General features: G+C 56.5%; 1 protein-coding gene across 1 annotated transcript in view; it reads left to right on the top strand.

Moving 5' to 3' along the window:
• Window positions 1–371: 371 nt before the first annotated feature.
• The window catches only part of KCNQ4 (potassium voltage-gated channel subfamily Q member 4), a 51,052-nt gene continuing 25,181 nt past the window's right edge, over window positions 372–26,242 (top strand). The window contains exons 1-3 of the mRNA XM_049618880.1: window positions 372–423; window positions 524–619; window positions 20,724–20,904. Of these exons, the coding sequence (XP_049474837.1) occupies window positions 372–423; window positions 524–619; window positions 20,724–20,904 (329 nt within the window). The remainder of the gene's footprint in view (window positions 424–523; window positions 620–20,723; window positions 20,905–26,242) is intronic.

Raw genomic sequence — 26,242 nt, 5'->3', positions numbered from 1 at the left:
GTTCCCGCGACCGACCCTCCTCTCTACCCCCAAGCCTGAGCCCGATTTCTGATCCCCCGGTCTGACCTTAACCCTGATCCCCAGGTCCTGATCCCCGCTTGACCTCGCTTCTGACCTCCCCACCGCAACTCTTTATTTTCATCCTGATCTCCAACCCCTGCTCCTCTGTCCCAGGTACTCCCCACATCCAGCTTCTGGTCCCCCATCCTCTCTGCATTCCGGAGCCACTACAGCGGGGTCCCGTTTCCTCTTCCCTGCCTGTCTCCTTGTGCCCCAGACACAAAAGGAACCATTGGCCCCCACACACTTTCTGTCACCATCTCCCCAACTTTGTTGGCAGAGTGGGCTTCCCCCCCGGGCTCCCCTTGGAGATGACCCTGTCCAGGAATGGCCTCCACCCCATTCTGGGGCTGGCCCCCCATTGTAGGTGTTTGGGGGTCCCCGTGAACCACCTGAGCCCTGACACTCGTGTGTGCTGTATGTCTGTCTTCACCCAGCCTCCCCTCCACCGTCAACTCCCCAGTGGCAGCAGCGGGCGGCCCTGCTAGCTTGCCCAGCTCGCTGGCTGCTGCACCAGGCCTGGCGCTGGGCACCCTGGGGAAAAAGAAAGAGGAGAGGGGTAGGTTTGGAAACACTGACGCTGCGGGCCCCCTCCTCCCCCTTGCAGGGCTCCTACAACTTTCAAAAACACTGACCCCTCTTGGATGTAAAGAGTGAATTTTGGCAGCTTAGAGCTCAGTCTTGGGGGACGGCCTGGCCCAGCCGGGAACATGAGAGGCCCCGCGGATATCAGTTGAAGGGCCGGGCCTGGCGCTGGGACGCCCGGAGGTGCCCGAGAAAGACCTCCGGTCCCTGGAAAATGTACCGATATTAATTCCTTATTGCTGCTCTCAGAGAGGGCTCTCTGGTCTTGGGGTCTCCTGGGTGGTCCCCTTGCCTACCCACCTGACTGTCAGACGGTCTTTCTGCCTTGTCTGGCTGGCCCTGTGCCGGAATTTCCACCTGTGTGTGGTTGGCCCGTCTATTCATCTCTCCCCCTAACTGTCCAGCCGTCCCTCTGCTTGTCTGTTTCCGTCCCTCTGTGTGCCTGCCTGTCCATCTGTCCATCTGCCTGTCCACCTGCCTCACTCTTCTACTTGTCTTTTTCTTCCTGTCTTTTGGTCTGTCTTCCTGCCTGCCTCTGCCCCATCCTAACTGGGCCCACAGAATTTCAGAGGTGCAGGGGAGGAAAATGCTAGCAAAAGAGCCCCCCACCCCCACCCCGGCCACAGGGAAGGTGGAGGAAAAGAACTCTCTCAGCCAGTATGCTTGGGGGCAGGGGTGGGGATGGGGGTGGAGGTGTAGCCTTGACTTTGTGCAGAGACCCCCGCTGGGCTAGGCCCCGGGGCAGAGTGGAGTTTGTCAGGACATGAGGTCAGGTTTAGGGTCATGGTCAGCTGTTAGGAGTAGTTCAACCCCCCCCCCCTGCCCGCCTCCCCCCCGTGCCCATTGGGAGGGTCCAAGCTGAATATTTTTCGAGGCAGAGAGGACTGCTGGAGTGATGACAGTACAAGGGACAGTGGAGTCAGGTGAGAGGAGCAGGGGGACTGCTAATTAAGGGTGGTTGTACTGCTTGCATTGCAGCCTGGGGTGCCCAAGGAGGCTGAGACACAGACAGTGCTGTGCCTTCCATGGGCTCCTCTCGGGAGATGACTTGTCCAAGGCATGGCTGGGCCTGGGGAAGCCAGTTGACCTCTGGGGTGGGGGTCTTTAGTCCCGAGGCCTGGCCTCTCAGTCTCCACGGGGGTCACTGGAGGTGAAGGACCAGCCTCATGTCACCTGGCTAGTCAGTGTCTTTGCCTCCTCTGGAAGGGCCTCTCCTTCCTCTCCAGGAGCTAAATCCGCTGGCACCTTTGCCCCACATCCTGCCCTTTCCGGATGCCAGGAATGCCCTGGCCAGGGGCACGCTTGTTCTGACCACTTGTGCCCGGGAGCCCAGGGATGAGGCATCTCAGGAGCTCTGAGGAAGGAAATGCAGTGTGAAAACATCCAGGCATTTAGGAGTTCTCAGAGAACTGGTCATCTAACTTAGAGATCAAAGGAAGTGAGGGGTTGGGAGCCCCACCTCTTGGGTGCTGTGTGATCTTGGGTTGATGGCTGGGCCTCTCTGAGCTTTTAGATGTCTCGGCCATCAAAGTGGTTAGAAACCCCAACCTGTGGACCTCCCTCTTGGATAAGGTAATAGGTGGGAAAGAGCTTGGTGAGCTGGAAGGGTCTGAGTGTAAAAGATGGATGTTATTATTGGGGCTGGTGGAGGGGGCCCACACAGGCAGCCTCTCCCATTCTCGAGGCGCTCCAGGTGTGGGGTTTCTTTCTCAGTCACTCACTGTAGGGTCTTGGCTGTTCTTGCCAGGAAGTGCTTCCTGCTGTTGGACTTCTAGCTCTCCCGCTGCACTGTTGGTCAAATCCTTTCCCCACTCCACAATGGCGCTCAGAGGCAGCTCAAGTGTAGGGGTTCCAATGTGCACAGTTAGCAAGCACCCCCTTCCCAGAGGCTCAGGCCCAAGTAGGAGGGCCCTGGCAGAAAAGCCTGGAAGAGGAGGGCTCAGAAGGAGGGAATTGGGGTGAGCTGCGTCTGTTCACCCCAGGCGACACCGCCCTCACACCTGCCAGCGAGGTCCTCCTGGGCCCCGCACCTTTTCTGGCACCGAGGTGTGGGAGATTACCCAGAAGACAAGCCCCGATTTTTCCTCTCCTGCCGGTGCAGCTGTGGCCTCTGGGAAGTGGGGACCGCTAACTCCGGTCTTCTCCTTACTGAGGTCCAGCATGAGGGATTGTGGGCCCATCTCTGAGCTCTCTCACCTCTCTTTAGGCTCCCAGTCCTCTCAGCCAGTCCCTCCTCTGCATCCCCAGCCTTTGACTTAAGCCCTCAACCCTTTATAGACCCTGCTCTCTGAATTTTGAGAAATACCACATCACTGCCCATCCTGCTTCTTGAGCCTTCGGGAAGGATGCTCACCTCCTTGCTGCATTCTCTCAAAGGCCACCCCAGCCTCCCTTTTGAAGCCAGAGCGCTGGAAGGGGCTGATACAGGGCAAGGCCCCATCACTTCCCATCTTCCCCGCGCCACTGTGAGACTGGCTGCTTCCAGCCCCCAGCTGCCCAGCACTTTCTCTATGTGAAGGTTTACACTCTGTAAACATCCTCCTCAGCCTTGTCCCTGGGGTCAGAAGCTGTGGGAATGGGGAGGGGAGGAGGTGGCCACCGCTCCTGGGGCCCTAGACTCTTAATCCGGGAGTCCTCCAAGCTCCCACCCTGACCATCTGAGAAAGATCACTGCCTGGGTTGGAAATAAGTCCAGCAGAGGGGGCCCAGAGCCCTCAGGCATCCCCACTAGGTGGGTCCTCACATTTTGACAGCCCATTTTGCTTATGAGAAAACTAAGGCTCCCGAGTCAAACAGTGAATGAGAAGCAAATGCAGAACCAGACGCAAAGACTCCTGACTTCCTGTCCAGGACCGCCCCCTGCTCCCTGCAGCCGCCTGGGTTGGCCCTTGGAATTTGAACTGAAGTTTCTCATCACGCATGGAGCATCGGTTATGTGGCCGGGCACCGTGCTAAGTTCTCTCCGTAGACCACGTCCTTGAGGAGGGTACTGTTCTCCTCCTCCTTTGACAGATGGGGAGATTGAGGCTCAAGAGAGGTCACTGAGGAGCCTGCTCAGAGCTAGGTCGGACTCAGAGCTGTCTTTCTCCTGCGACTCGGCTTCGGCAAGCAGCCCAGCCCCAGGCCCAGCCCCAGGCGCGGTAGTCCTGTGTCAGTGGTTTCTCTGGCCCCAGCACCCAGCACACAGGCAGCAGGGGGTGGGCAGTGACAAGGGTTTGTGGGATTGGGTGGAAACTGCCCAGCCTCACCCAAGGCAGTCATACTTCTGCTGTTCACGGCTTTGCACACATGTCCCCGCGGCACGCTCAGCGGCCTGCCTCATGCACACGCTCACTACAACTTGGACACCCACGGCCGTGAATGTCACACACGCACCTACAGCAGGCATCCAGTGAAAGGAAACCTAATGCACAGCTGTGTCCACTCTGCACTCGCTTCGCAGACACACACCTGGGCCTGCGGCCCCAGCCCAGACCCGTAGGACAGAGCGGAGTTGACCCCACTCCCGAGTTTTCTGCCCCCCGCCTGTCCATACCTGCGGGGCTGCCCTTACAGGTCTGTGTGTATTTGTGCGTTTGTCTGGGAGGGCGGCCTCAGGCCCGCGTGGGAGCAGCGTGGGTGGCCTCCTAGAATTTTGCTGGCCTTTGCTTCCCCCGAAGGGCCCTCTGAGGCCCTTCTGCCCAGGCCTGCAGTGTGCTGCTGGGTACACCAAGGCACGGAAAGGGGCAGATCCGTGGTATGACTGTGCCAGGAGCCCAGGCCTTCTGCCTCCCAGGTCAGGACTTGAGATGACAGTGTTCCTCACCCCCTCCCCCCCGGGCTGATGCTCCAAGAACTTGGCCTGATGCTGGGGACAGCCTTGGAGCGTGACCCCAATTTTTTTGTGCCGCTGTTTTCAAGTTCTTAATTCTTTTGTCTGGTCTTTGTGAGGAGGGGGCGAATGGAGAGACCATCCTGCCAGCTTTCTATCCCTTCTATTCCCCACCCTCCCCCTTAGGTCCCTTTGCACCCTCCTGCCCGAACTCTCCTTTGGGGGTCACCGGAGCAGGTTAGATTCCTCACGGCTACCCCACCCCAACCCCGTAGTACATTCGTTCCTGCCGTTGAGGAAGCCGTGCTGAATGACTAACTTCAGTCCGTATTGCCGTGGAAGCCTAGATTCTTGAATGTTGGAGCCAGGAGTGTTTCAAGAGGTGATTATTCTTGGGCTGATGGCAGCACTTTGAGTGGGTGATTAATTGAAGTTTCTCTGAGCCGGTCAAGGGAGCTCGACCCGCCTGGGGAGCAGGAGAGAGGAAAGCTCTGCAGAGTCTGTGGCCAAGGCCTTGCCCCAGCTCCAAAGGAGGCCACGCAGGGAGCTTCCCTGACTCGGAGCGGCTCATCACCCTTCCTCCCCGCACCACACGCACGGGGGCCGTTGCGCAGGACTGACCCTCCTATGGGCCAAGGGGCCCAGCGGGGAACTCTGGGGGCAGCCCCTCTCTAACACCCCCAGTGTGGGAGTCATGGGGCTGGGGTGGAGAAGGGGGCGACGTGTCCTGTCTCCAGTGGCTGCCCCACCGAGGGTTAAGAGCATGGGATCTGAGCCGGACACATTTGGGTGCACTTCTGGTTCTACCCTTAGCGGTTATGTGCCCTTGGGCAAGTTACTTCACCTCTCTGAACTTCAATCTTTATCATCTGAAAGCTGGGAATGACCATACCAGCCTCTGGGATAGTCAAGGCCAAGTGGGTTAAAGCACCTGCTCTGTGCCCTGCATGGGCCACGGGCACGGGCACCGGCTTATTGTGTTGTTGTCATTTTCACTGTTCTTCCTGGGGAGGGTCCGACCGGGTGCTGGCCCAGTAGGGGGCAGAGTGTGAGCTCTCCGCGGGGGTCCTGAGGGCCCCAGCCTGAGCCCCTTCCTGTGGTCCCTCATGTAACCGCGTTCACCTCTGAGCAAAGTGAGGCCGGTGAGAGGGTGCCACCCACCTATATGCTACCTTGTACCAGGTCACGTAACTAGTGAAGGGTGGTGGTGCCAGGACTCCAACTTGGATCCTTAGGACGCTCTCCACCAGGCCTGGGGGGCGGGGGGGCACAGGGAGACAGACCTAGGACTGGCACCCAGGGAGAAGGCTGCTCAGACTGTCTGGCCACTGGCCTTTCCTGCTTCCTCTCCCAGGGACTGGCGGAGAGGTCTGGGGGGTAAGTGTGAGCATGTCTGTGTGGTGCGGGGGGAGGAGCGTGTATGCGACAGGGTCACCGTCTGGTGAGGCAGGCTGAGGTGTGGGCCTCGTTAGCAAACCCTGCAGCGAGCCTGGCCCCAGGGAGATGGAAGAACAGCCATGGTGCTCAGGGGGACAGTGGGGGGGCTGCTGGGAGAGGAGGGCGATACCCCACTCTCTCCTGAGTGTATCATCCTGGGGAATGGGGACAGGGAATCCCAAAGGTGATTCAGAGATCTCAACACCTGCTGGGAAGGTACCCACCCCCATGCCACCCCAATCCCCAAGCGTCACTCTCCTCCCCTGTAAAATGGGGCTGAACTGGAAAGTGGACCATTCAGGGCTATCAGGCGCAGAGTGATTCTGGAGGGCCGGAAGAGCCACCGTATAGACTCTGAGTGTTGCCAGGCGAGGACCTGGGCAGTCTCCAGCACCTTCTCCCTGGGCCCCTCAGAGGACTGGGAGCACCAAGAAGGGCACCCAGGAGGCTGGAGCACCCAGCTGGGGCTCTAAGGGGGTGGGGAGAGGGTGCTGGTCAGACCTCTGGGGCCCCCATGAAGTGCCCCTAGGACTCCAGGCTTTCTGGGCAACTCTCTCCCTAGGGCAGGATCTTCGTGCCCTGGGGGTTGGCACCTGGTGGGGGGTGAGGAGGGAATGGGAGGGGCAGCCCCAGGCAGCAGACTAATTGGGCTGGGAATCTGTGGGCAGTGCCTGAGGGAGGGAGGCAAAGAGAGCTGGAGCTCAGCAGTTCCTTCCCTCTTTCTTACTTCTTGGAGATTTGGGGAAGAGTGGGTGGAGTGGGGTCTCTGGCCTAGGGGCCCTCCCCAGTCCCTGCAGGGAAATCTGGGGGGTACTTTCTCCTGACTCCTCAGACATCTAGGCCAGGCAGGTGGGAGAGGGAGGAAAGCTTGCTGGAGATCAGTGGAGCAGGGTTCCCACTGAAGCATAAGGGATGCAGGTCAGACAGCAGGAAGGACTGCCCAACAACCAGGAGGCAGAGCGAATTCCCTGGGGTGCTCTTTCTAAAGCTTGGGGACCCATGTCTAGCGTGGCTGGACAAGATCTACTCTGCTAATTATCCTCGGCAAGCAAGCGGTACCCCTCCCTAACAGTGTGAGAATGGAAAACAGAGACTGCTCCCTGGAGCCCAGCTCTGGGGGCTGGGGGGAGAGGGGTCCAATCCGGTATCTTTTGGCTTTGGTGGGAGGGGGAGGTGGTCACAAGCTACCTCTCTGCCACCCTTCCTTCCCTGCCACTCCTCCCTGGGAGCCTCAGGCCCGTCCAGGTCACCGTCTTTGGGTTTATTTTTTGCTGGGCTAGGCTGTCCCCTGGGAGGGGAGGGGGCAGGGAGCAAAGGAGGGGAGAAGGAACAGCTTTGTCAGCACAATCCCGGGCGCCTCTGCTCCTGCCCTCCTTGGCCTGGCTGCCACCCTCTTCCGGAGAGATCGGTCCCTGGGCCCAATGGGGACCCAGACCCCTGCGGGATGTCCTTCCCTGGGGCACAAATAGGCCTTTCTCCCCTCACCGCTTCTCGTTTTGTCCTGCGGCTAGCTTCTTTTCACACATGGGGAAACTGAGGCCAGGAGGAGAGACCCGATTGCCCGAGGCCTCCTCAGTGGATGGGTGTTGTACTGTAATCTTCCAGGACCGAGGAATGCCTCCCTCTGCATTCCACCCCTGATTTCACTCAATCGTCTAATTTCCCGACTTCTGGGGATCGCTGGAACTCTGGTGGGAGAGACAGAGGAGGGACGGAAGTGTGACCCGGGCTGGGCTGGCAGAGGGAGGGAGGTACAGCCTGGGGATGCAGTGAAGGCCGCCCAAGCTTGTCGGCCCTCTCCCCTCTGCCCTTCATTCCTCTTTCTGTAAAAAATAAATTAGCCCTATTTTACAGACGGGGGAATGAAGGCCTAAAGGCAACATAGCTGCTAAGTAGTGGAGGGAGGATTCACACCCACAACCTGGTTCCCTGGGACGCTGCCACGTCGCCCCTGAGGGTCGAAGCCTGTTGGGCCTTCCCTTGCGGAGCCCGCCCTTCCCTTGACTCTCGGGCTCTTCTCCTTCTGCCTGTAGAATGTTGGGGTTCCTCGGGGCTCTGCCCTGTGTCCTCCTCCCTGTACAGAGTTTTTGTGGGGGGGGGGGGCGGGCTCATGCCCTCCTGTGTCACTGGGAGTCACCTCTGTGATGACAGCCTGCCCCTCCGCAGTTCCAGCCCTGAGCTTCCTGTGGACGCCTTGCCTTCTCTTCTGGTGGGCACCTCAAACTCAGCCTCTCCCTCCAGCCTACCCTTCCCCAGTCTCCCCTGACGGTGACGCTCGTACCCTCGCTGCCCAAGGCAGGAACCCCTTCCTCAAGCATCCTTAGTGACCCACGTAAGCAGCAACTTGTGTCTCCAGCACGTGCTGTTTAATGCTCTCTCTGCTTTCCCCTCGCCCTGAAACTCCCTCCCCTTGCCCATCTGTCATCTCAAGAACTCCTGTTCGCCTCTCAGCTTGAGGGACCACCTCTTCTTGGAGTCACTCCCCGCACACCCCCACCCCAGGCTCAACAGGGGGCCCTTCCCCAGAGCTCCGCTCCGCTGGCTTCGCTCAACCAGCCCTGCGTGTTCTTCTGGACGCTTCTGCACCAGGATTGTGAGGTCTGGCCGGTGGGGGTTGAGCACGGGCCTCGGCGTGTGGTTGGTAATTTGTAAATGTTTGCTGAGCCAAGGGAATAAAGGTGGCATTGAGGCGGTTGTAAGGATGAGAACGGTTTTGCCAACTAGAGAGAGGTTGGAATAAGGACCCCAGGTCCTCTGTGCGCAGGCACGGAACTGCAAGCTTTAGCGATTTTTATCCTGAGTGCATTCCACGTGGAGGCAACAGCGAGAGCAAAGGCTCTGGGGTGGAATGCTCTTCCTCTACCCTTTCTGCCCCAGGATCTGCAGAGTCTGTTGTTGTGTCCGCGGCCCTGAGGGTGGAGCCTGGATCATCAGGCTATGGAGGTAGACTTTGCCCTGTGGGCAGTGGGGGACAGCCAGAGGCAGTGGCAGGACCGGGAGGTGCCACTGGCTGGAAGCCTGATTTCTTCCCAGGAGCTAGTGCTTTGCAAACACCTTTGTTCCCATTTTGCAGATAGGAAACTAAGGCTCAGAGAGGAGAAATAACTTGCCCCAGATCACACAGCTTGTCCACGGGGGAGCCAGGATTCGAACCCACGTCCGTGTGGCCCCCGGCCCAAGCTCCGGATGTCGCTCAGATACGTCAGCAGACCCATGCGGTTCTCAGTGGCCTAAGGCAAAATTGAAGGAAATAAGGACAATGTGATGACTTTTTCATAAAGCTAAATTTATTCCACTTAAAGGAGTTTTAGTCTGAGATTATGTCCTTTCTTTTATGAAATGATGGGGCTGGGAATTTTTTTCAAATGTCCTTACTTGGCAAAATAAAAAGTTGACAACCAGTCCCCAAGTGTTTTTGGGAAATTTTACCCGTGCGTGAAATCCTTGAGTCTGGGCGACACCCAGCCTCCTCCCTCCTGAGCTTGAAGGCCGGAAGAGTCTGGGTGGGATGGAGGGATTAGGGGGATGGTCAGTCTCCACTACCCATTCCTTCTGGGCCTGTGCACCCAGAGTGCAGTGAGGACCAGCTCGGGCTCTAGCCAAGATTGGGCTGGGGGTGGGTGGGGACAGGGTCAACCACAGTCAGGGTTCACCTGTCAGTTAAGGGAGCACTGGGGAGGGGCACCTGAGTGGCTCAGTCTGTTAAGCTTCCGACTCTTGATTTCAGTTCAGGTCGTGATCTCACAGTTGTGAGATCGAGCCGCGACTCAGACTCTGAGCTGACAGCACAGAGCCTGCTTGGAATTCTCTCTCTCCCCCTCTCTCTGCCTCTCCCCCTGCTCGTGCTCACTCTCTCTCTCAAAATAAATAAATAAGGGGCGCCTGGGTGGCTCAGTCGGTTGAGCTTCCGACTTTGGCTCAGGTCACGATCTCACGGTCCGTGAGTTCGAGCCCCGCGTCAGCCTCGGTGCTGATAGTGTGGAGCCTGCTTGGGATTCTGTCTCTCTCTCTCTCTGCCCCTCCCCTGCTAGCTCGGGCGCAAGTGTTCTCTCTCTCTCTCTCTCTCTCTCTCTCTCACTTGATCTTAGCCAAAAGGCTGAGAAGCGATGTCCGTCTCTCTCAAAATAAATACAAACAAACTTTAAAAAAGAAAAGAAAGAAAAAAAAAGATATCTCAGGTATTGTGCCAAATGTTTTCCAAATATCACTTCATTTAATCCTTCCAAGAGCCCTGGAGGTAGGTACTATCATTACCCCACTACACAGAAGAGGACACTGAAGCGTAAAGGTTAAGCATGTGCCTTTGTCACACAGCCAGTAAATGCTGCACACCCGGGAGGGCGGGAGTTTAACCCTGAGCGTGCAAGGACTCTGGGGTGAGCAGGTCTTCAGGGCCGCAGTCAGTGTGTGTGAGGGGGCGGGGTCGGGGGGGGTGCGCAGTGGCGCTCACAGTGTACATGGGGATGTGGGTTGGGATGGGAAGGCCACCTTCTTGCTGGGTGGCCTCCAGCGGTCACCTTCCTCTCTGAGCCTCAACCTCCCTCTCCTACTATGTCTGTCAATAATAAAAGAGATAATAATAGCAAAGGCTTACCCATCATATTATGCCTGACTGGCCCTCATGGTCCTGCAGCCAGTATGAGAACCAGCTGCGCCTCAAAGTTCATGGTCTTGTCCTCCACCCCAGTTCTGCGCTGGGAACTTGCTCTCTCATTTGGGAAGCCTTCACTGGCAATCGCTTGGGGTCCGTCACTGTCCCAGGTACTGGGGACAGAGTAGTGAATCAGACCCTCCCTTGGTCCCCGGGGAGATGTGCCAGAAGCTGATGGTTGTCCGGGGAGTGCAGAGTCCTGTAGGAGCCCAGCACAAAGGGGCCAAACCCAGCCCTAAATTGGGCATGGCTAGGAAGGCCTCCCGGAGGAAGAGGTTTAAGTCGAGCCCTACAACATGAGTAGGAGTAGTAGTTAACCAAGCCAAAAGGAGCATGGAACAGCATTCTGGGCAGAGGGACTAGCATGGGCAAAGCCCAGAGGTGAGGCTGACCATGGCATTTGCAAAGACCTCCAAGAGGTCAGGAGAGTGGGAGCCTGGAGGGAGCAGGAGGTATGCAGAGAAGAGGCTGGGACATGAGCTGAGGGTGTCAGGCTGAGGAGCAGTGACTTCCTGGAGGAGAAGGAAGGAAGTGAAGACAGGAGTACCCTGGGCAGATTGGTATTTTAGAAACGCCTTTGTGGATCTCCAAGGAGGATGGTAAGGGGGGAAATTCTGGCAGGGAGCCACGGGGATGCCATCCACTTGGCCTCTTTTTCCCTCTGCCCTCCCCTCCCCTTGGCCCAGCCCCCTGAGTGGCTCCTCTGGAGCTGCCCACGAACTCTGCCGAGGCCTGACCAGACCTGGCCTGAAGCCCTAGGACTTTGCCTGTAGGGAAAGTTCAGCTGCTTATGCAAAGCCTGGCCTGGGGGAAGGTGTGTGTGGCTGAGCTCAGGGAGCCTTTGGAAGCAGAGGGGATGGGTGCAGGCCCAGAGGCTGTCTGCAAGGATGTCTGGGGATAGGGCTTAGGATCTATGCGGGTCCCTAGAACAGTGGCCTTAGAACAGGCTCGCGAGAACACCCAGGGGTTTGGCCCAGCTAGTGGTGCGGTGTCCTGGAGGACAGAGCTCGGGTGGCCCAGCCTGCCCCACCTCTTTGTCCCCTCCCTTTCTTGCAGCTCATTAGAGTGTGGAAATCACCGGTCTCACCCCATCCCCTCATTCTACTGATGGGGAAACTGAGGCCCAGAACAGGGCATGGGCTGAACTTACGTCAGTGGCAGAGCTCAGATTGCAGCCCAGCCTAGCTCAAAAGTCTCAGTTGTCCCCAACACCTATAAATAACAGTGAAAAACTTTCTGCAGTGAAAACTTTTCTGCAGAGCTGACCGGGGACCCGGTGCCTTCTGGGTGGTCTTTGGCAGGCCTCTTCACATCCCTGAGCCTCGGCCTCTGGGTCCAAAATGCTACCTTGGGGCGCCTGGATGGCTCAGTCAGTTAAGCATCTGACTCTTGGTGTCAGCTCAGGTCATGATCTCACGGTTTGTGGGATCGAGCCCCAAGTTGGGTTCCACGCTGTCAGCGAGGAGCCTGCTTAGGATTGTCTCTCTCCTTCTCTCTCTGCCATTTCCCTGCTCATGCACGCTGTCTTTCTCTCTCAAAATAAATAAATGAACTTTAAAACAAAACAAAAACAAAAATGCTACAAAAACAAAAAGGCTACACCCCCTCTCCACTGGATGGTCCACAAAGCACTTAAAGCCATGCCTGGCCCATTGTGGGGCTTAATTAATGTTTGCTCAGTGGAATCCCACTGAGTTCTCCCAACAACCCTGGAGGAGGAGATATTGTTACACTATTTTACACTGAGGCTCAGACAGGAGAAGTGACTTGCCCAAGGTTTTTCAGCTGGAAGTAGCTGATATGGGGCTGGAGCCCAGGTGTCCAGGCACCTAAGACCCCTGATGGACATGGCCCCAGTTTGGAGCCTCTGCTCTCAGTGCATATCAGTTTAGTGTCCCAAGCAAGACCCAACAGTCAGTTGGGCAGAGTGTGTGTGTGTGTGTGTGTGTGTGTGTGTGTGTGTATGGTAAGCTGGACTGGCCTGAAGGCTGGAACTCAGCTCACATCAACCCCTGGGCCTCCATGCTTGGGCAGACTGCAGCTGCTGTCCCATGGGGAAGGGGACCCACTTGCCCTTCTGCACTGAGGGTTTTTTCTCTTGGCTGGTTAGGGAGAGGAGCTGGCTGTGGTGTGACCAACAGGGCGCCTGCCCGCCCCTCTCACACTGGGGTCTGGCCATCTAATGCTCTGCACATGACAGGCATGGGATGGGCACTGGGCTGGGGAGAGGGATTTGCACTCTCCTAATCCGGGGACTGCAGCCCTCCTCTGTCTTGGCCAGGGCCGTGGGAGAGGTTTGTCTCTGCCCCCCTGCCCAGTGGCCCCAGCTCAGATCCCTGGCACATACCCAGCTCCTCTGCTTGGGGCCTTCCTCTGCCGTACTCATGGTCTTCACCCTCCCACGATTTGAGCAGAGTTGAGACTTATGGGGGCAAATGCTGGGGGCATTTGGGGCTCACGGAGACGCCGTGTTGTGTAGCACTTGGGGCTGAACAGTGGGGCGATATTGAGGGGGTTAGGGCTCACATTGGGCAGAGTTACGGGCAGGACCTGATGGGGTGCAGAGCTGGAGTGTTTGGGGCTAATCCTGGGCCACCCCTTCCTGGAGAAATTTGGCTATAAGTCAGGGAGGCAAATGTATGGGCTATGCACACACCCCCCCCCACCCCCGGGCAGTAAACATAGCCGTAGCCCAGGAGACTGGCCCAAACATCCCGGCCCCCCCTACGGTTATTTATACCAGGACTCCCTCTCCTTCTCAGGCCTGGTCCGGCCTCTCAATCTACTCCTGAGCTAAGCAACCTGAGTTGAGGAGCCAGACCCCTACCAAGGCAGGAGGCTATACCTGCAGGCTGCTTGAACCCCACCAGGGGCTGGGCACTCATCACCTCCCAACAGCTTGTATTGAAGGCACTGGGTCTTACAGATCATAAATGTGCTCAAGGAAGTCAAGGTCTGGGCAGGAGGCAGGAACCCTGGATTTACTCTAAAGTGCTGTATGACTATGGTCACTGACACCCCATAGCCTCAGCATCTATGCTCAGTAAGAGGGAAGGGGCTAGATTAGTGCTTTGCAGACTGTTTTAAGCAGATCTGGTTCCTTAGATGAAATGTGACACAGGAGGGCAATAGATAAAACATATCAAAGCGGGCACCTGGGTGGCTCAGTCGGTTAAGGGTCTGACTTTGGCTCAGGTCATGATCTCCCAGTTCATGAGTTCAAGCCCTGCATCGGGCTCTGTGCTGACAGCTCAGAGCCTGGAGCCTGCTTCGAATTCTGCGTCTCCCTCTCTGCCCTTCCCTTGCTCATGCTCTCTCTCTCCTTCAAAAATAAGAAAAAAAACATTAAAAGAAAAAAAAAAAAAACATATCAAAGCATTGCCACCCTGGGTGGATTCAAAGGTAGGGGCTCAGAATCCTACCCACTCAGCCTGTCTGGCTCTGCATACCAGCAACCCAGTGCCTATACACAGCCATGCTTATTCTAGAACACATTCCAGGTAACCCTGAAGTCCCCCGACCCCTAAATCCCTGTGTCTGTGCCAGGGCATGTACAGGCCTCTTTCCTGGTTCATCATCCCAAGGGCCGGAGTGGTGTGAGCTCTCCTAGGACCAACAGCAGCTGTTTGCAGCCAGTGTAGATGGAGCCTGGAAGAGTGGGCTGGGGCGCCCGCAGGAGTGGACCCCAGGCCCCCCTGTTGAGGGATGAGCCCAGTGTGGGAAGAGAAGACGGCACACTATGGGGTAGCAGCCCCTCCCTGCCAGATTCCAGCATGGAACTATAAAGAGTCCAAGATTTTAAATTCAAACCTGGCCTTCCAGATCGTTATGAAGGTATATGCGTCAGGAAGGGTAAAACATAGTTTATCTAACAGCTGGCTAGCTTGATTTAAACTTTTAAATATTTAGACTAATAGTCTGTGTGTCCCATTTGTACTTCTTCTCCAACCCTGCCAGTGTTCAGGATGGGCTTGTATTTGCCCTCACTCCACCCACCCACATCTGCAGCCATCCCCAAATGCCTGTACCCAGAGTTCTCAGGCTTCCCAGGACAGTGGAAAGCCCTGACTCACTGATGCTCAAGGTCCTGGTGACTTGGTGGTCTTCCTGATTCCTGCCAGATACTGTCTGAGCATCTACTCAGCCAGCAAGGGCCTTGCCCTTGGTGGCTGGATTCTAATCAGGCGGTGGTTGGGGAGGTGGGGGCTGGACAGAGGCAAGAACAACCTCAGCAGGAGGGAATCCTAGGGTACCTAGAGAGGGCCAGGAATCCAAAGGGGCTGGGGGAAGCACTTCTCCCTGAAGCAGATCAGGGATTCCTGGGGAGGAAGGGGGAACATCCCCAGGAGAGGAGAGAACGCAAAAGTCACCAAGGCAGAAATGTACAGGGGTGGAGTGTGTCTGACACTTGTGTGTTTCCAGCCTCAAGCTCTGGGCTGAGGAGCTTGGATTTTAGGTGGTAAATAGTAAGGAGCCATTGTAGGATTGTAAATGGGGGAGGAGCACTCAGACTGACAGAGGTAATGGACTAGTGGGGGTGGGGATGAATCATGGTAGTCAGTGAAGAGGTGGCTGGAGGGAGGAGGAATGGGGCTCATCCCTCCATGGACAGGAGTAGGAAGCGGGAGGCTGTGCAGAAAGAGTTGACCTCCATTCTGCCTTCTGGAATCTCTTCTTCTGTCCCCTCTTCCTTCCGTCTCCTTCTCTCCCGTTCTATGGCCCTGTGTCTCCACGCTGGGGAGAGAGGCACCTAACCCCAGACCCACCTCCCTAAGGAAGACCAGTTCACACCAGTGGTGAGTGGGAGGCCACAGCTGTATAAGAAGGCACCTGCTCATCATTCCTTCGCTTATTCACTCAACAGATATTTATTGATGACCCACAATGCACCAGACCCTGTGCTAGGTGTGGGAGAGATAGTAGTGAACAGGATAAAGTCGCTGTGTTCACGGAGCTTACATTATGGGGGACTTGGGGGCCAGAAACTGTAGCTTTCCTGGGTGTCCACCCTCTGGCTCGCTTGGTCCATGCCCCTGCATGCCTGGGAGAGGGGACTGTCTCCGTTACCCCCTCATTTGTTCCAGCTGCCCTTAGATCAGCATCCGTGTCTCAGGACACTGGCGAGGGAGGTCTAATGCCCAGGGCCCTGGCCACAGGGACTGTTCATCTCCATAAGATGAGTCCAGGCCTGGAGGTCAGGTTCTGGGCTCAGGCCCTAGTTCTTTTCACTCACAAATGACTTGGAGCCCCTTACAAGGACCTTCCTGGCCTCAGTTTCTTTATCTGTTAAGTGTGGCTTTGGGGAAGCCCTGAGGAAATGAGGGGAGGAAAAGACCAGTCAATTCCAGTATTCCCCACTGGTGGATGGCAGAGGTGAAAGGATGCCAAGGACTCAATATCATCATCATTATCAACACAAGATAATCATGGCTGCTCTCTGTTGTATTCACTGTGGACCAGCCTCAGGCATCTTCTCATTTCACTTGTTCTTCACCACCAGCTCTGAACTTCCCTCCCCATTTTTCAGATGAGGAAACTGAGTCTCAGCAAGGTGAAATGACTTGCTTGAGGTCACATGCAAACCTAGCTGACTCCTGGAGCCCTTAAGGACGGTGCTGTGAGGGTGCTGCCTGGCACCTGCCCTCCTGGGCACTCAGCCTTGAAAGTAGTAACCCAGCCCTAGTGCCTCCCCCCCACCTCCGCCAGCGCCCTCGAGGGCTGGCACCACCCGGAGCCTGGGCGCTGGGTCCCGCGACGCTAGGCCAGGACAGTACGAGGGACTGGATCAGGCCAGGACCCGACTTAGGGGCCTTGGCACCTCTGTGCCCTGGGGCGCTCGGTGCCCTCACCCGGTACTAGGTGGGCAAGCCCCGGGCAGTAAGGGTGTCGCGCCCCCCTCTCCGCCCCCGTCCTCGGGGACGCGGCGGCACCTTCACACTTTCCGCTTGGCCCGCTGCTCGCCTTTCAGGCCGCCGCGTTTTCAATTGTTAATTTGGAAACGGAAAAAGAAGCCGGCGGGGCGGGGGAGGCCGCAGGGAGGTAACTGGAGCCGCAGCGCCGCCCCCGCCCCCGCCCCTCCTGCGCGTGGTGCCGGGTGTCGGCGAAGCTCCGCCCCTCCCGGGGACGACTCGGAGCCCCGCCCACCACAGTGTCCCGCCCCCACCTTTTGCCCCTCCCCTTGTAATAAGCCCTCCCCGTGCCGAAGAGGCGGGGCGGGCTCTGCGGACCCCGGAGCACGGAACTGCTGCGCGTCGGCAGCAGAGGAAGGGGCCCCCGCAGCGGAAGGGGGTAGAGCACCGTCGGGGGGGAGGAGTCCCCCAGGAGCTCTCCTCCCAGGAGCCCCACCCTCTCCCGAGGAGTCCCGCCCGGAGTCAGCCTCTTCTGTGTCCCTAAGTGAACCCAAGCCTTTCCGCAACCCCTCAGCGCTGGTTCCATCCCCCGACTCCAGACTCAGATCGGGCGTCCCTGGCCCCATTCGATAGACGAAGAAACTGAGTCCCAGAGAGGGACGGCTCACTTGCTCAAGGTCACACACACAAGGCTGAATTCTTGAGCCTGGCAGAGGTCAGGATCTGAGCGGAATTCAAGCCCTGTTCCTCTGGCTCTGATGCTTGTAGGGTTCTGTCTTCCTCCGCTAGAAGAGGGTGAATCGGGACCAGAGATGCAATAAGTCCCTTCCCTGACCTCCAACACCCTTTCTGTGGTTAATGAGCCATTGAAAGTTTTGCTTTGGTCTACCCTGACTCCTCCTTGCTATTATTATTCAATTATAGGGGGAGTTTTGGAGGTAGCCTTTCTATGCAAATGAGCACCATGCAAATGAAATGTAAAAGATCCTCTCCTCAGACTCCAGAAGTTGCTCAGGACAGGCAGCTTCTTTCTGGAGCTGCTAGGGCCTCACTTCCCAATTGAGAAGCTGAAATCACCAGTCCCAGATGGATCAGCGAAAAATAGGGCTCTCAGAGACCCTTCCTCAGGAGTAAAGCCAGACTCAGAGACAGTTTCCCCAACTCCTTAGCTAAGTGGTGGCAGAATCAGGATAGAGAGCACACTGACCCAGGTTCCTAGCTCTGTCCATGCCCTTGTGCCTCCCTTTCTGCAGCCCCAACCCTGACAAATAGCTCAGAGCCATCAAGCAGGCTCCTGCCTTTTAGAGGACTCTGAATCAGCCGGAACTAGGGGCTGGGCAGCCTTTCCTGTTGAAAGCAGAGGAAACTGAAAGGATGTCTGCAGATGTGCTTCTGGTTTCCAGCCTAAGACCCTCCTAAACCATCCTTCCACCTTGGCTGCGGAACAGGCCCAGAGAAGTTGTGCTCCTGGCCCAAGGTCATACAGCAAGCCTTTCCCAGCTGTCAGGGCCCACTGGAGTCAGTCTTGCTGGATTCAGTCCAGCTGGGCCTGGATTTGGGGTTCCTATGGGGAGCAAGGCTTTCAGGGCAGCTGTAACCAGCTGCCCCAGGTGTGGCCCATGAGTTTGCATACTGCTTTGCTTGCTGATAGCAAAGGCATTGAAACACCCCTCCCCATCACGCCCCCTAAACCTCCCACTGGGTGGGATGCTCACTGGCTTGGGCCTATAGTACTCCCAGGCTGGGCTCAGCCTTGGGGCCTGTACTCCCCAGGGGGCCCGGCCCTCCCTGAATCTCCTGTTCCACCCTGTCAGCTCTTGGTGCCCTCTCTTCTCTGGGAGTGCTGACAACCAAGTGTTGGGGACTAAGCTCTTTCCCCTGGTTTGGATTCTTCTCTTCCTCTCTCCTCCCCCCTTTGCGAAAGTTCTGCTGATTCAGAGGACAGAAGGCTCCTTAGAGGTGACCCTTACCCCTACTGGGCTCAAGTAGCTGGAGGCCAGGGCAATCCTTGAACCCAGTGCCACCCTGTCACATACAGCAGGAAGGGCAGGGGCAAGGCCTAAGCCTGATGCCTGGATGAGGGAATTTTTGAGATGGGGGTGGGGGAGGGGCAGGTGCCTGGGTCCTGCTACAGGAAGAGGAGAACTCAGAAGGACATTACCTTAGGAATCAAGAAATCTGGGTGCCAGACCCAGCCATGCCGCCGATCTACTGTATGATCCCAGGTAGATCAGGCCCCTCTCTGGGACTCAGTTTCCCCTGTTTAAATGAGAGGATTGATTCACTCTAGGGGATCTTTCAGCGCTAAAAGAGTCAGCATCTGCTCACCTCCTGCCACCTCCATTCCCCTAGCACAAGTCACCGTCATCTTTTGCTTGAATCACACAACCGTCCCCCACCCCATCCCCTCTCTGCACCAATGTCTGTTCTCTACTCAACAGCCTGTGCTGTTGCAAACGCCAGCCAGTCGGATCGTGTTACTCCCTGCTCAGAACTCCCCATCCCACTTGGAGTAAAAGCCAAAATCCTCACAGGAGCCGGTAGATGATCTGCATCCCACCTCCTCTGCCCACCACTCTCCCCCTTCCTCACTCCGCTCTGGGGGCACTCCTTTCGTGATGTCCTGGAATATACCAGGCAACCTCTGGCTCAGGTTTTTGCTCTTGCTTTTTCCCTCTCCTCGGAACCCGATTTGCCCAGATACCTGCGTGGCTCCCTCCCTCATTTCCTTGAGCTCTCTGCTGAAAAGTCACCTTCTCAATGCTATTTCCCCAACCAGCCTCTATAAAATAGTCCCCAACTCCCATACCCTTGCTCCTTCTCCCCTTTCCCCACCTGATTTCTCTCCGTCATCATCTCACATTTTCAACCTTTACTTGCTTATTATCCATCTCCCCCAGGAGACTGCACGCCCCATGAAGGCAGGGACGGTGCCTGTCTTTGTCATCTGGCTCATGGGGAGCCCTCAGTAAATACCAAATCAGCAGTGAATCAGGCAGTGAGTGAGTGCTCCGGGGCCCTGGCCTGCGTGCTCAGGGCCACTCACCCCACCTGCTGCAGGAAGGGTCGAGATGTGCAGCCAGGAGTGGCCAGCAGGGCGGCGCGGGCACCCTGGAGGGTGGGTGGTGCCTGGGGTCCAGCGCCTAGGTTGTGCTCTCTCTCAGGGAGCCCCGTTCTGAGTTGGGTCTGGGGCATTCAAGCGGAAAAGGACAAGACCTCAACTAGCTCCTGGTCTGTGAGAGGAGGCAGTGCCTCAAACAGCCTTTCTCAAGTTGAAGTCATTGCCACGACCGAGATGGGCATAGAGATGGGGGTGGGGGATTAAGGGAGTCTGAGGTGGGCTCCCACCGGACCCAGCCGGGCTGGAGGAGGGGCAGACATGAGGGAAGGAAGATCGGGAGGGGAAAAGTTGCTTGCTTTTGCAGGGTAGAGCTCTGACAATGGAGCGTCAAGTGCCAGCTTGGGCTCTGCGTGGTGGAGAGTGAGGTGGGGGGTGGTGAGGGCCTTCCTTGCTTAGGAGCTTGGGCCTGAGCCTGTAAGTTGGTGGATTTCACACTTTTTAAAAAAGCAGCAAAGCTCTTCGTTCAAGTGGAATCTTATGCCAAGCCCAGAATGTAAAACTGAGTCACCCGAATCCACATGGAGCTTTCTCAGGTGGAACTGGGGAAGCCTTCCATTGGCTATCTTGTTTAAGTGTTCAGAATCCAGGCTGCCTGTGCTCCACCCCTTACTTCGCTTTCGTTTTTTTTTTTTTTTTTTTTTTTTGCTGGCCTCCTGCCGGGGAGCCCACGCTCCCTGTTTATTTGAGGAATCCATGCTGCCTGGCCAGCCCTAAACAGATGGATGGCCCCTGCTCCCTCCTTGTTCCCACCCTTGACACGTTGCTCAGCCTACTTACCTGGTGCACCAGGTTGTCTGGCTGGCATGGGCAGAGGGAAGCAGCCAGAGCGAGTGGGAGGGTTTGGAGCCAGACCAGGTAGGAGAGGACGAGGCTATGACTCATGAAACACCTTGTCCAGAAGACACTGCCTTCCACATCCTACTGGGACTGAGACCATTCACACTAGCTCAGGAAAACCTGGCATGTGAAGGCGGAGGACACTCCTGCCAGGCTCGGGAAGAATTTCGTGGCATCACGGAGGGAGGCACACTCCTGGGCTTCACCAAATAGAGAAGGGGAGATGAGGTTCGGGAACAGCGGCCTCACGTCCATTTCTTTCTCTGCATCCCTGCCAACTTTGCTCTGTGGTTCTTAGTTCCATTCCCGAGAAAGATAACCTGACTGGCTGGGCCCCGCCTACAGGGGGACCTTTCTTGGGTCCGTCTCCAGCTCTAGACGAATCCGTGGTGGCGAGGAGAGCGGCACGGAGCCATGTGGCCCCTCCAGGCCTGTGGTGGCTGTCAGAGCCGCCCCTGGGGCTGCCCATGTCCTTGTACATCCTGTGCATTGCCAAGGGGCCTGGCCGAGAACACATCAGTGGCACTGAAGTCCAGGCTCTGCTTAGGGCTGGGTCAGCCCGGAGCAGGGGATGCCTGTTTCTGGTGGGTCCATCCGGAGGGGTCAACTTTTTACAATTTTTCAGGCTAAAGGGGAACGCCTTTTTCTAATTGCTTCTCCAAGAGGGGCATTTTTTTCATATTTTGTACTATGTGCTGGCGGCCGCTGTCCCTCCAGGGACACCCTCAAAGAATCTGGAACTGAGCTGAGGGCTCAGCCCTCTCCCCTCCACCCCACTCTGGAAAATGCTAAGGCTGGAGGGGGTGGCCCCCTTCGCTGAGTGTCCCCCAACTTCATGTTATGGACAGGGAAACTGAGGCTCCACTGAGACCTCATCCCTAAGCCTGAGCCCCCAGCATAGGCCTCCGGCCCAGAGAAGCAGCAGCCGCAGCCGCAGCCCTGGTGTGGGGCCCTGGGTCACGTGCTTTTGCTCCCTTTGCCATATTTAGAATCGCTGGATCAGGGGAAACTTCTCGTCCCAGCCCCTGAGGATTCTTGGAAAGAGCCTCGCTCTGAGGCCTGGCTGACTGCCCCTCCCCTCTATCCCCCTGCAAGAGAGAGTAAGAGCCTGCTCTCCCCAGAGGAGCCCAGGGCCCTCCAGACCACACTGCACCCCTGTGTCAGGGGGAGCCTGTCAGGTTGGGCTGAGGTCCCTCCTTCACTATCAACTCTGGTTTGGGGTTTAAGAAGCCCTTTCCGGCTGGAAGGTGGTGGGGTTATGGCCTCTGTCCTCCAGGAACCTTGGCTGAATGGGGACAGACTGGCCCTAGCTGTCCCCAGGGGGAAGACAGAAGCTCGCCTTTGGGGTCCTGGTCTGGGAGGTGAGGAAGGGGTCACATACTCTCAAGGCCAGATGTAGAAATGAGGGAGCCAGCTGGTGGCCAAGCAGGCAACAGACCCTGGTAGAGGTGTCTGGGAGGAGGGACACTGGAGAGAAGGAAGGAGGCCCAGGAGGAAGGAAGGGGCACGGCCTGGTTCTGCATTTACTGTAGCCTGATTGGAGGCTGGGGCATCCCCTCATCCCACTTGGCTGCTTCCTCCCTCAGGAGCACCAAGCCTTGAAAACAAAACCAGAGGGGGCACCTGGCAGGCTCAACCGTTGGGCATGTGACTTGTGATCTTGGGGACACGAGTTTGAGTCCCTCATTGGGCGTAGAGATTACTTCAAGGGGTAAAAATTAAACAACAACAACAAAAACTCCCAAAACAAACCAAACCCAAAATGCACGTGTGGGGCACCTGTGATGTTCTGGCTCTTTTCTCCCATGCTGACTGCAGGGAATAATGGTCCTATGTTCCCACGGGGACCCCTCTCTGGGGCCTGGTCAGTTCCCTCCACACCAGCTGTTCAAATGCTCCCCACCTCCCCCAGGAAGGAGGCCTGACTCCTCTGTCACAGAGGAAGTGAAGTCAAAGTCCCCAGGGAGCTCTCCGGCTTCCTTGGCCCCCCAACCTCAGGTTCCACCTAGCCCCTCCTCCTTGCCGCCTGTCCCAAGCTGGCTGGGGGCGGGGCCGGGGGGTGGGAGGGTCCCTTCTGCTCAGCACTAGCCCTGCCTGGCCTGGATCCCGGCCTCCCTGCTGTCCTGGGGACTTCATTCCATCGATCACTCCCTCTCTCTCCCCCATCTTCATCTTCTCCCTCTCTCTTGGCTCCTTCCACTCTGGCTCTTGAATCTTAAAATAAAAAACAAAGCCCAGTCCCAGTGCTCTGCGTCCTTCTCCGGTTCCTGTCTGCCTCTACTCTGTGCCGTCAGGCTTCTTTAGCCATCCGTACAACCTCTGTTGCCTCTTTATCGCTGCCCCTCTCCCTTTCTCATCCCACCTGGGCCTGTGCCAGGCCTCCCCTTGGTCTCCGCTGCCCTTGCCAAGGTGCCCAGGGACCGGCTTGTCACCAAATCCAGTGGACGTTTTTCAGGCCTTATCTTGCCTGACCTCTTGACAGCATTTGACGCTGGCTTTCGCTCCCTCCTTGAAACCCTCTTGCTCGGCATCCTTGCTGCTTCTTCTGGTTTCCCTCCCATCTCGCCGCTGGCAGCTCCTTCTGAGTCTGGGTGGAGTGTGTCACCTCCTTCTGCGCCTCTGGGGTCCCATTGGGTCGTTCTCCAAATGTGCCGCGTGCTCTCCGAACTCTCTCGGCCACTCCCGTGGCCTCTACCCCGATGTGCCCCGCGTCGGCACTTCCGGCTTCGGTCTCTCTTCATGCCCGTGACCGTTTGCCCGTTGCGCCGCAGCCCTGTCAGTCTCCACGTGTCCCAAATGGAGCTCATCGCCCCCAGCTGCCCCTCCAGCGGGGTCTCTCGTGTCTGCTCACTCACGGCACCTTCACCCACCAGGTGCCCGCACCAGAAGTATGAGAGTCATTCTCCCTCCTTTGTCCCCATTTCCAAATAATCACCAAATCCTCCTCCCTGAAACCTCCATCCATCCCCTTCTCTTTGGTGCTGTCCCCTTCATCTCTCATCTGAATTATCGTGGAACTTTCTACCTGCTTTTCCCCATCGGTCTCCCTGCCTCCGGTCCATGCTCCACACTACCCCTGAGTGGTAGTCCTGGAGCACGTAGCATACCACGCCATTCCTCCCTCGAAACTCTCCAATGGCTCCCCCTTGCCTTGAGGATAACATTCGTAATGTCTTAGGGTGCCCCTCGCGGCACCCACTGGATCTGGCCCTCTGGTTTCTCCACTGCCCCTTCACTTCAGCCCCGCGTCATCCAGAACTGCTGGCCACCGGGGGCTGTCTATAGGCCCCCACGTCTCGGGTGCCTGCACATATCCTGTTTGCCCTGCTGGAGGCACTGGCCATCACCCTCTCCGTGTCTTCACTGATCCCTCCACATTGGCTCTATGGAAGCTGTCTTAGGGCTCCCCCCCCACAACCCCCTTGGCAAACTGTTATCCCCTTGTCCATCCTATCACTGCTTTGCGATAGTTGTTAATTTCTTGGAGCGGGGGGGGAGGTCTGGGTTATTCATTTCTGGCTTTGCAATCAACCTGGCTGAGTATGGATGGCAAAGAACATTTCTTAAGTGAACGCGGCTCAGAGGTTAGGAGATAACCCCTTCTCTGCGGGTTAGAAACCAAACCCCCAACTCCTATCCCCACCTCTTCAGCCTCCAAGCATCTGTCTCTCCGGGGACATCTCCAGAGAATCTGGAACGGAGCTCATGGCTGACCCTCTCCCTTCTACCCCTCTGCTGGAGAGTCTTAAGGCTGACACCCCCCACTTCATGTTACAGATGGGGAAACTGAGGCCCAGAGAGGTAGTATGGCTTGGGGGTCCAGGTGGACTTGGGTTTAGGTCCTGGCCTTATGACTTTTGGACAATCTAGTATGCCTTTCTTTTTCTCCTTTTAAATAACTGCTTTATTGAGCTATAATTCACATACCATAAAATCCCCCCTTATAATTCGGTGTTTGTTTTTTTTTTTTCAACATTTTTTATTTATTTTTGAGACAGAGAGAGACAGAGCATGAACGGGGGAGGGGCAGAGAGAGAGGGAGACACAGAATCGGAAACAGGCTCCAGGCTCCGAGCCATCAGCCCAGAGCCTGACGCGGGGCTCGAACTCACGGACCGCGAGATCGTGACCTGGCTGAAGTCGGACGCTTAACCGACTGCGCCACCCAGGCACCCCATAATTCGGTGTTTTTTAGTATACTCAGAGTTGGGCAGCCATCATAGAGTATCCTTCCGAGCCTATGCTTTCTCACCGATAAGCCTTGGGTAACTTTGACGCTGCTCTCACAGGGTTGTTGTGAGAAGTAATTAAAAATAAGCATGGAGGGGGCTTGGCCCAGTGTTTGGGGGTCACACGGTGAATTGGGGGCGAAGCTGATGTTGGCATGAGACCCACCTCCCCAGTAGGGCTTTCCTTGCTACCTCTGCCCCGTGGCTGTTTCTGGGCAGTGATTTCAAGAAGGTGGTGGGGGGAGAGTGAGGCAGGGAAGGCAATAATGGCAGTTGTTTAAAAAGCCGTGAGTTGGCTAATAATTGAGTCAGCCACAGGCAGGCCTATCAGCTGAGCCAGTGCTTCTCAAAGTATGGTTCCCGGAGGAACAGCATTAGCATCACCAGGGAACTTTGTAGACACGCAAATTCTCCGGTCCCACCTCATACTTACATTCTAGGAGTGAAGCCCAGAAGTCAGTACCTTAACAAGTCCTCTGGGTGATTCTGACACCAGCTGTAGTTCGAGAACCACAGATCTAAGCAAACCAGCTACCTATTCAGTCCCTAATCTCCTCACTGCCTTCCTGAATGAGCGGGATAGTCACAGCATGGGGGTGGAGGTGTGGAAGGGTTGTGATGAGTCTCAGGATAAGCCCAGCCGGGGAGAATCAGCCAGGCAGCACCCACCTGTCCCAGCACTGCCTCCTGGGCCGGGCAAGGGAGGACACGGGCCCCAAACTGCAGCCAGACATGATGGGCAAAAATGTTCCAGAAAGCGGCAGTCTGACCTCTCTGTTGGGGCAATTGTAGATGGCCCAAGCCAGCCAGCTCCTGCATACTACCTATAATTCTAGAGAGAGAGAAATTGGAGCCCCACAGGGGGCCAGAGGCAATCCTTAGTCCTTATTTGTTGCATGAATGAAGCCACATGGTGGTTCTGGCATTCACAACCAGACCCTGGCTTACAGCTCCTTCTCTCTGTCTCCTCTCTGCCTAAGCTCCAGACACTGATCTCCCTTCTGCTGTCCCAAGAGTGGGTGTCTGTGTGAGGACCCCTCAGGAGGGCCAAGGTAGCCTGAGGGATCACACTGATTCACTGATTTGGAACAAGTCTATCCCTCCTTCCTGAGCCCCATTTCTTCATCTGGAAGATGGGGATAATTATTCAGGTGCCTGGGACACAAGATGTTCTTTATCAGATTTAATGTATCTGTTCCACTGTATTGAGCATCTGGGGTGGAGAAACTCTCAACCAGTGCATGAAGGCAGGGGAAGTGAAGTTCAGGGGCTTTTTAAACAGTTTACCACATGGAGCTGGTCAAGGTCAGAGACCTGCCTTCTCTTCCCTTCTCAGGAAGGGCGCTGGGGGAGTCCAACAGGTCAGGGATGGATGTGCTTAGAGCTCTGGGAGCCTTCTCAGTGGGTACACATTGGGGGCTTTGGTGACATGGTGCTTTAATGTTTGTTTCATGTGAATTTCTGCTATTCATTTACTCAGTCTATGAAAAATAAATAAAGCAGAGCAAAGAGAGAGAGAGTGGGGATGGGGCTATTATTCTGGAGAGGGGGTGGTTAGGGAAGGCCTCTCGGAGGAAGTGATGTTTGAACGGAGACCTGGATGAGTAAAGGAGCAATAAATAGGCAGAGGAAGCAACAAAGGAAGTGGAAAGCCTGGAGGTG

The sequence above is a fragment of the Panthera uncia genome, assembly GCF_023721935.1.
Source record: "Panthera uncia isolate 11264 chromosome C1 unlocalized genomic scaffold, Puncia_PCG_1.0 HiC_scaffold_4, whole genome shotgun sequence".
In the NCBI taxonomy this organism is placed as follows: Eukaryota; Metazoa; Chordata; class Mammalia; order Carnivora; family Felidae; genus Panthera; species Panthera uncia.
Note: the sequence above shows the minus strand (reverse complement) of the source record. Positions and strands in the feature narration are given on the sequence as shown.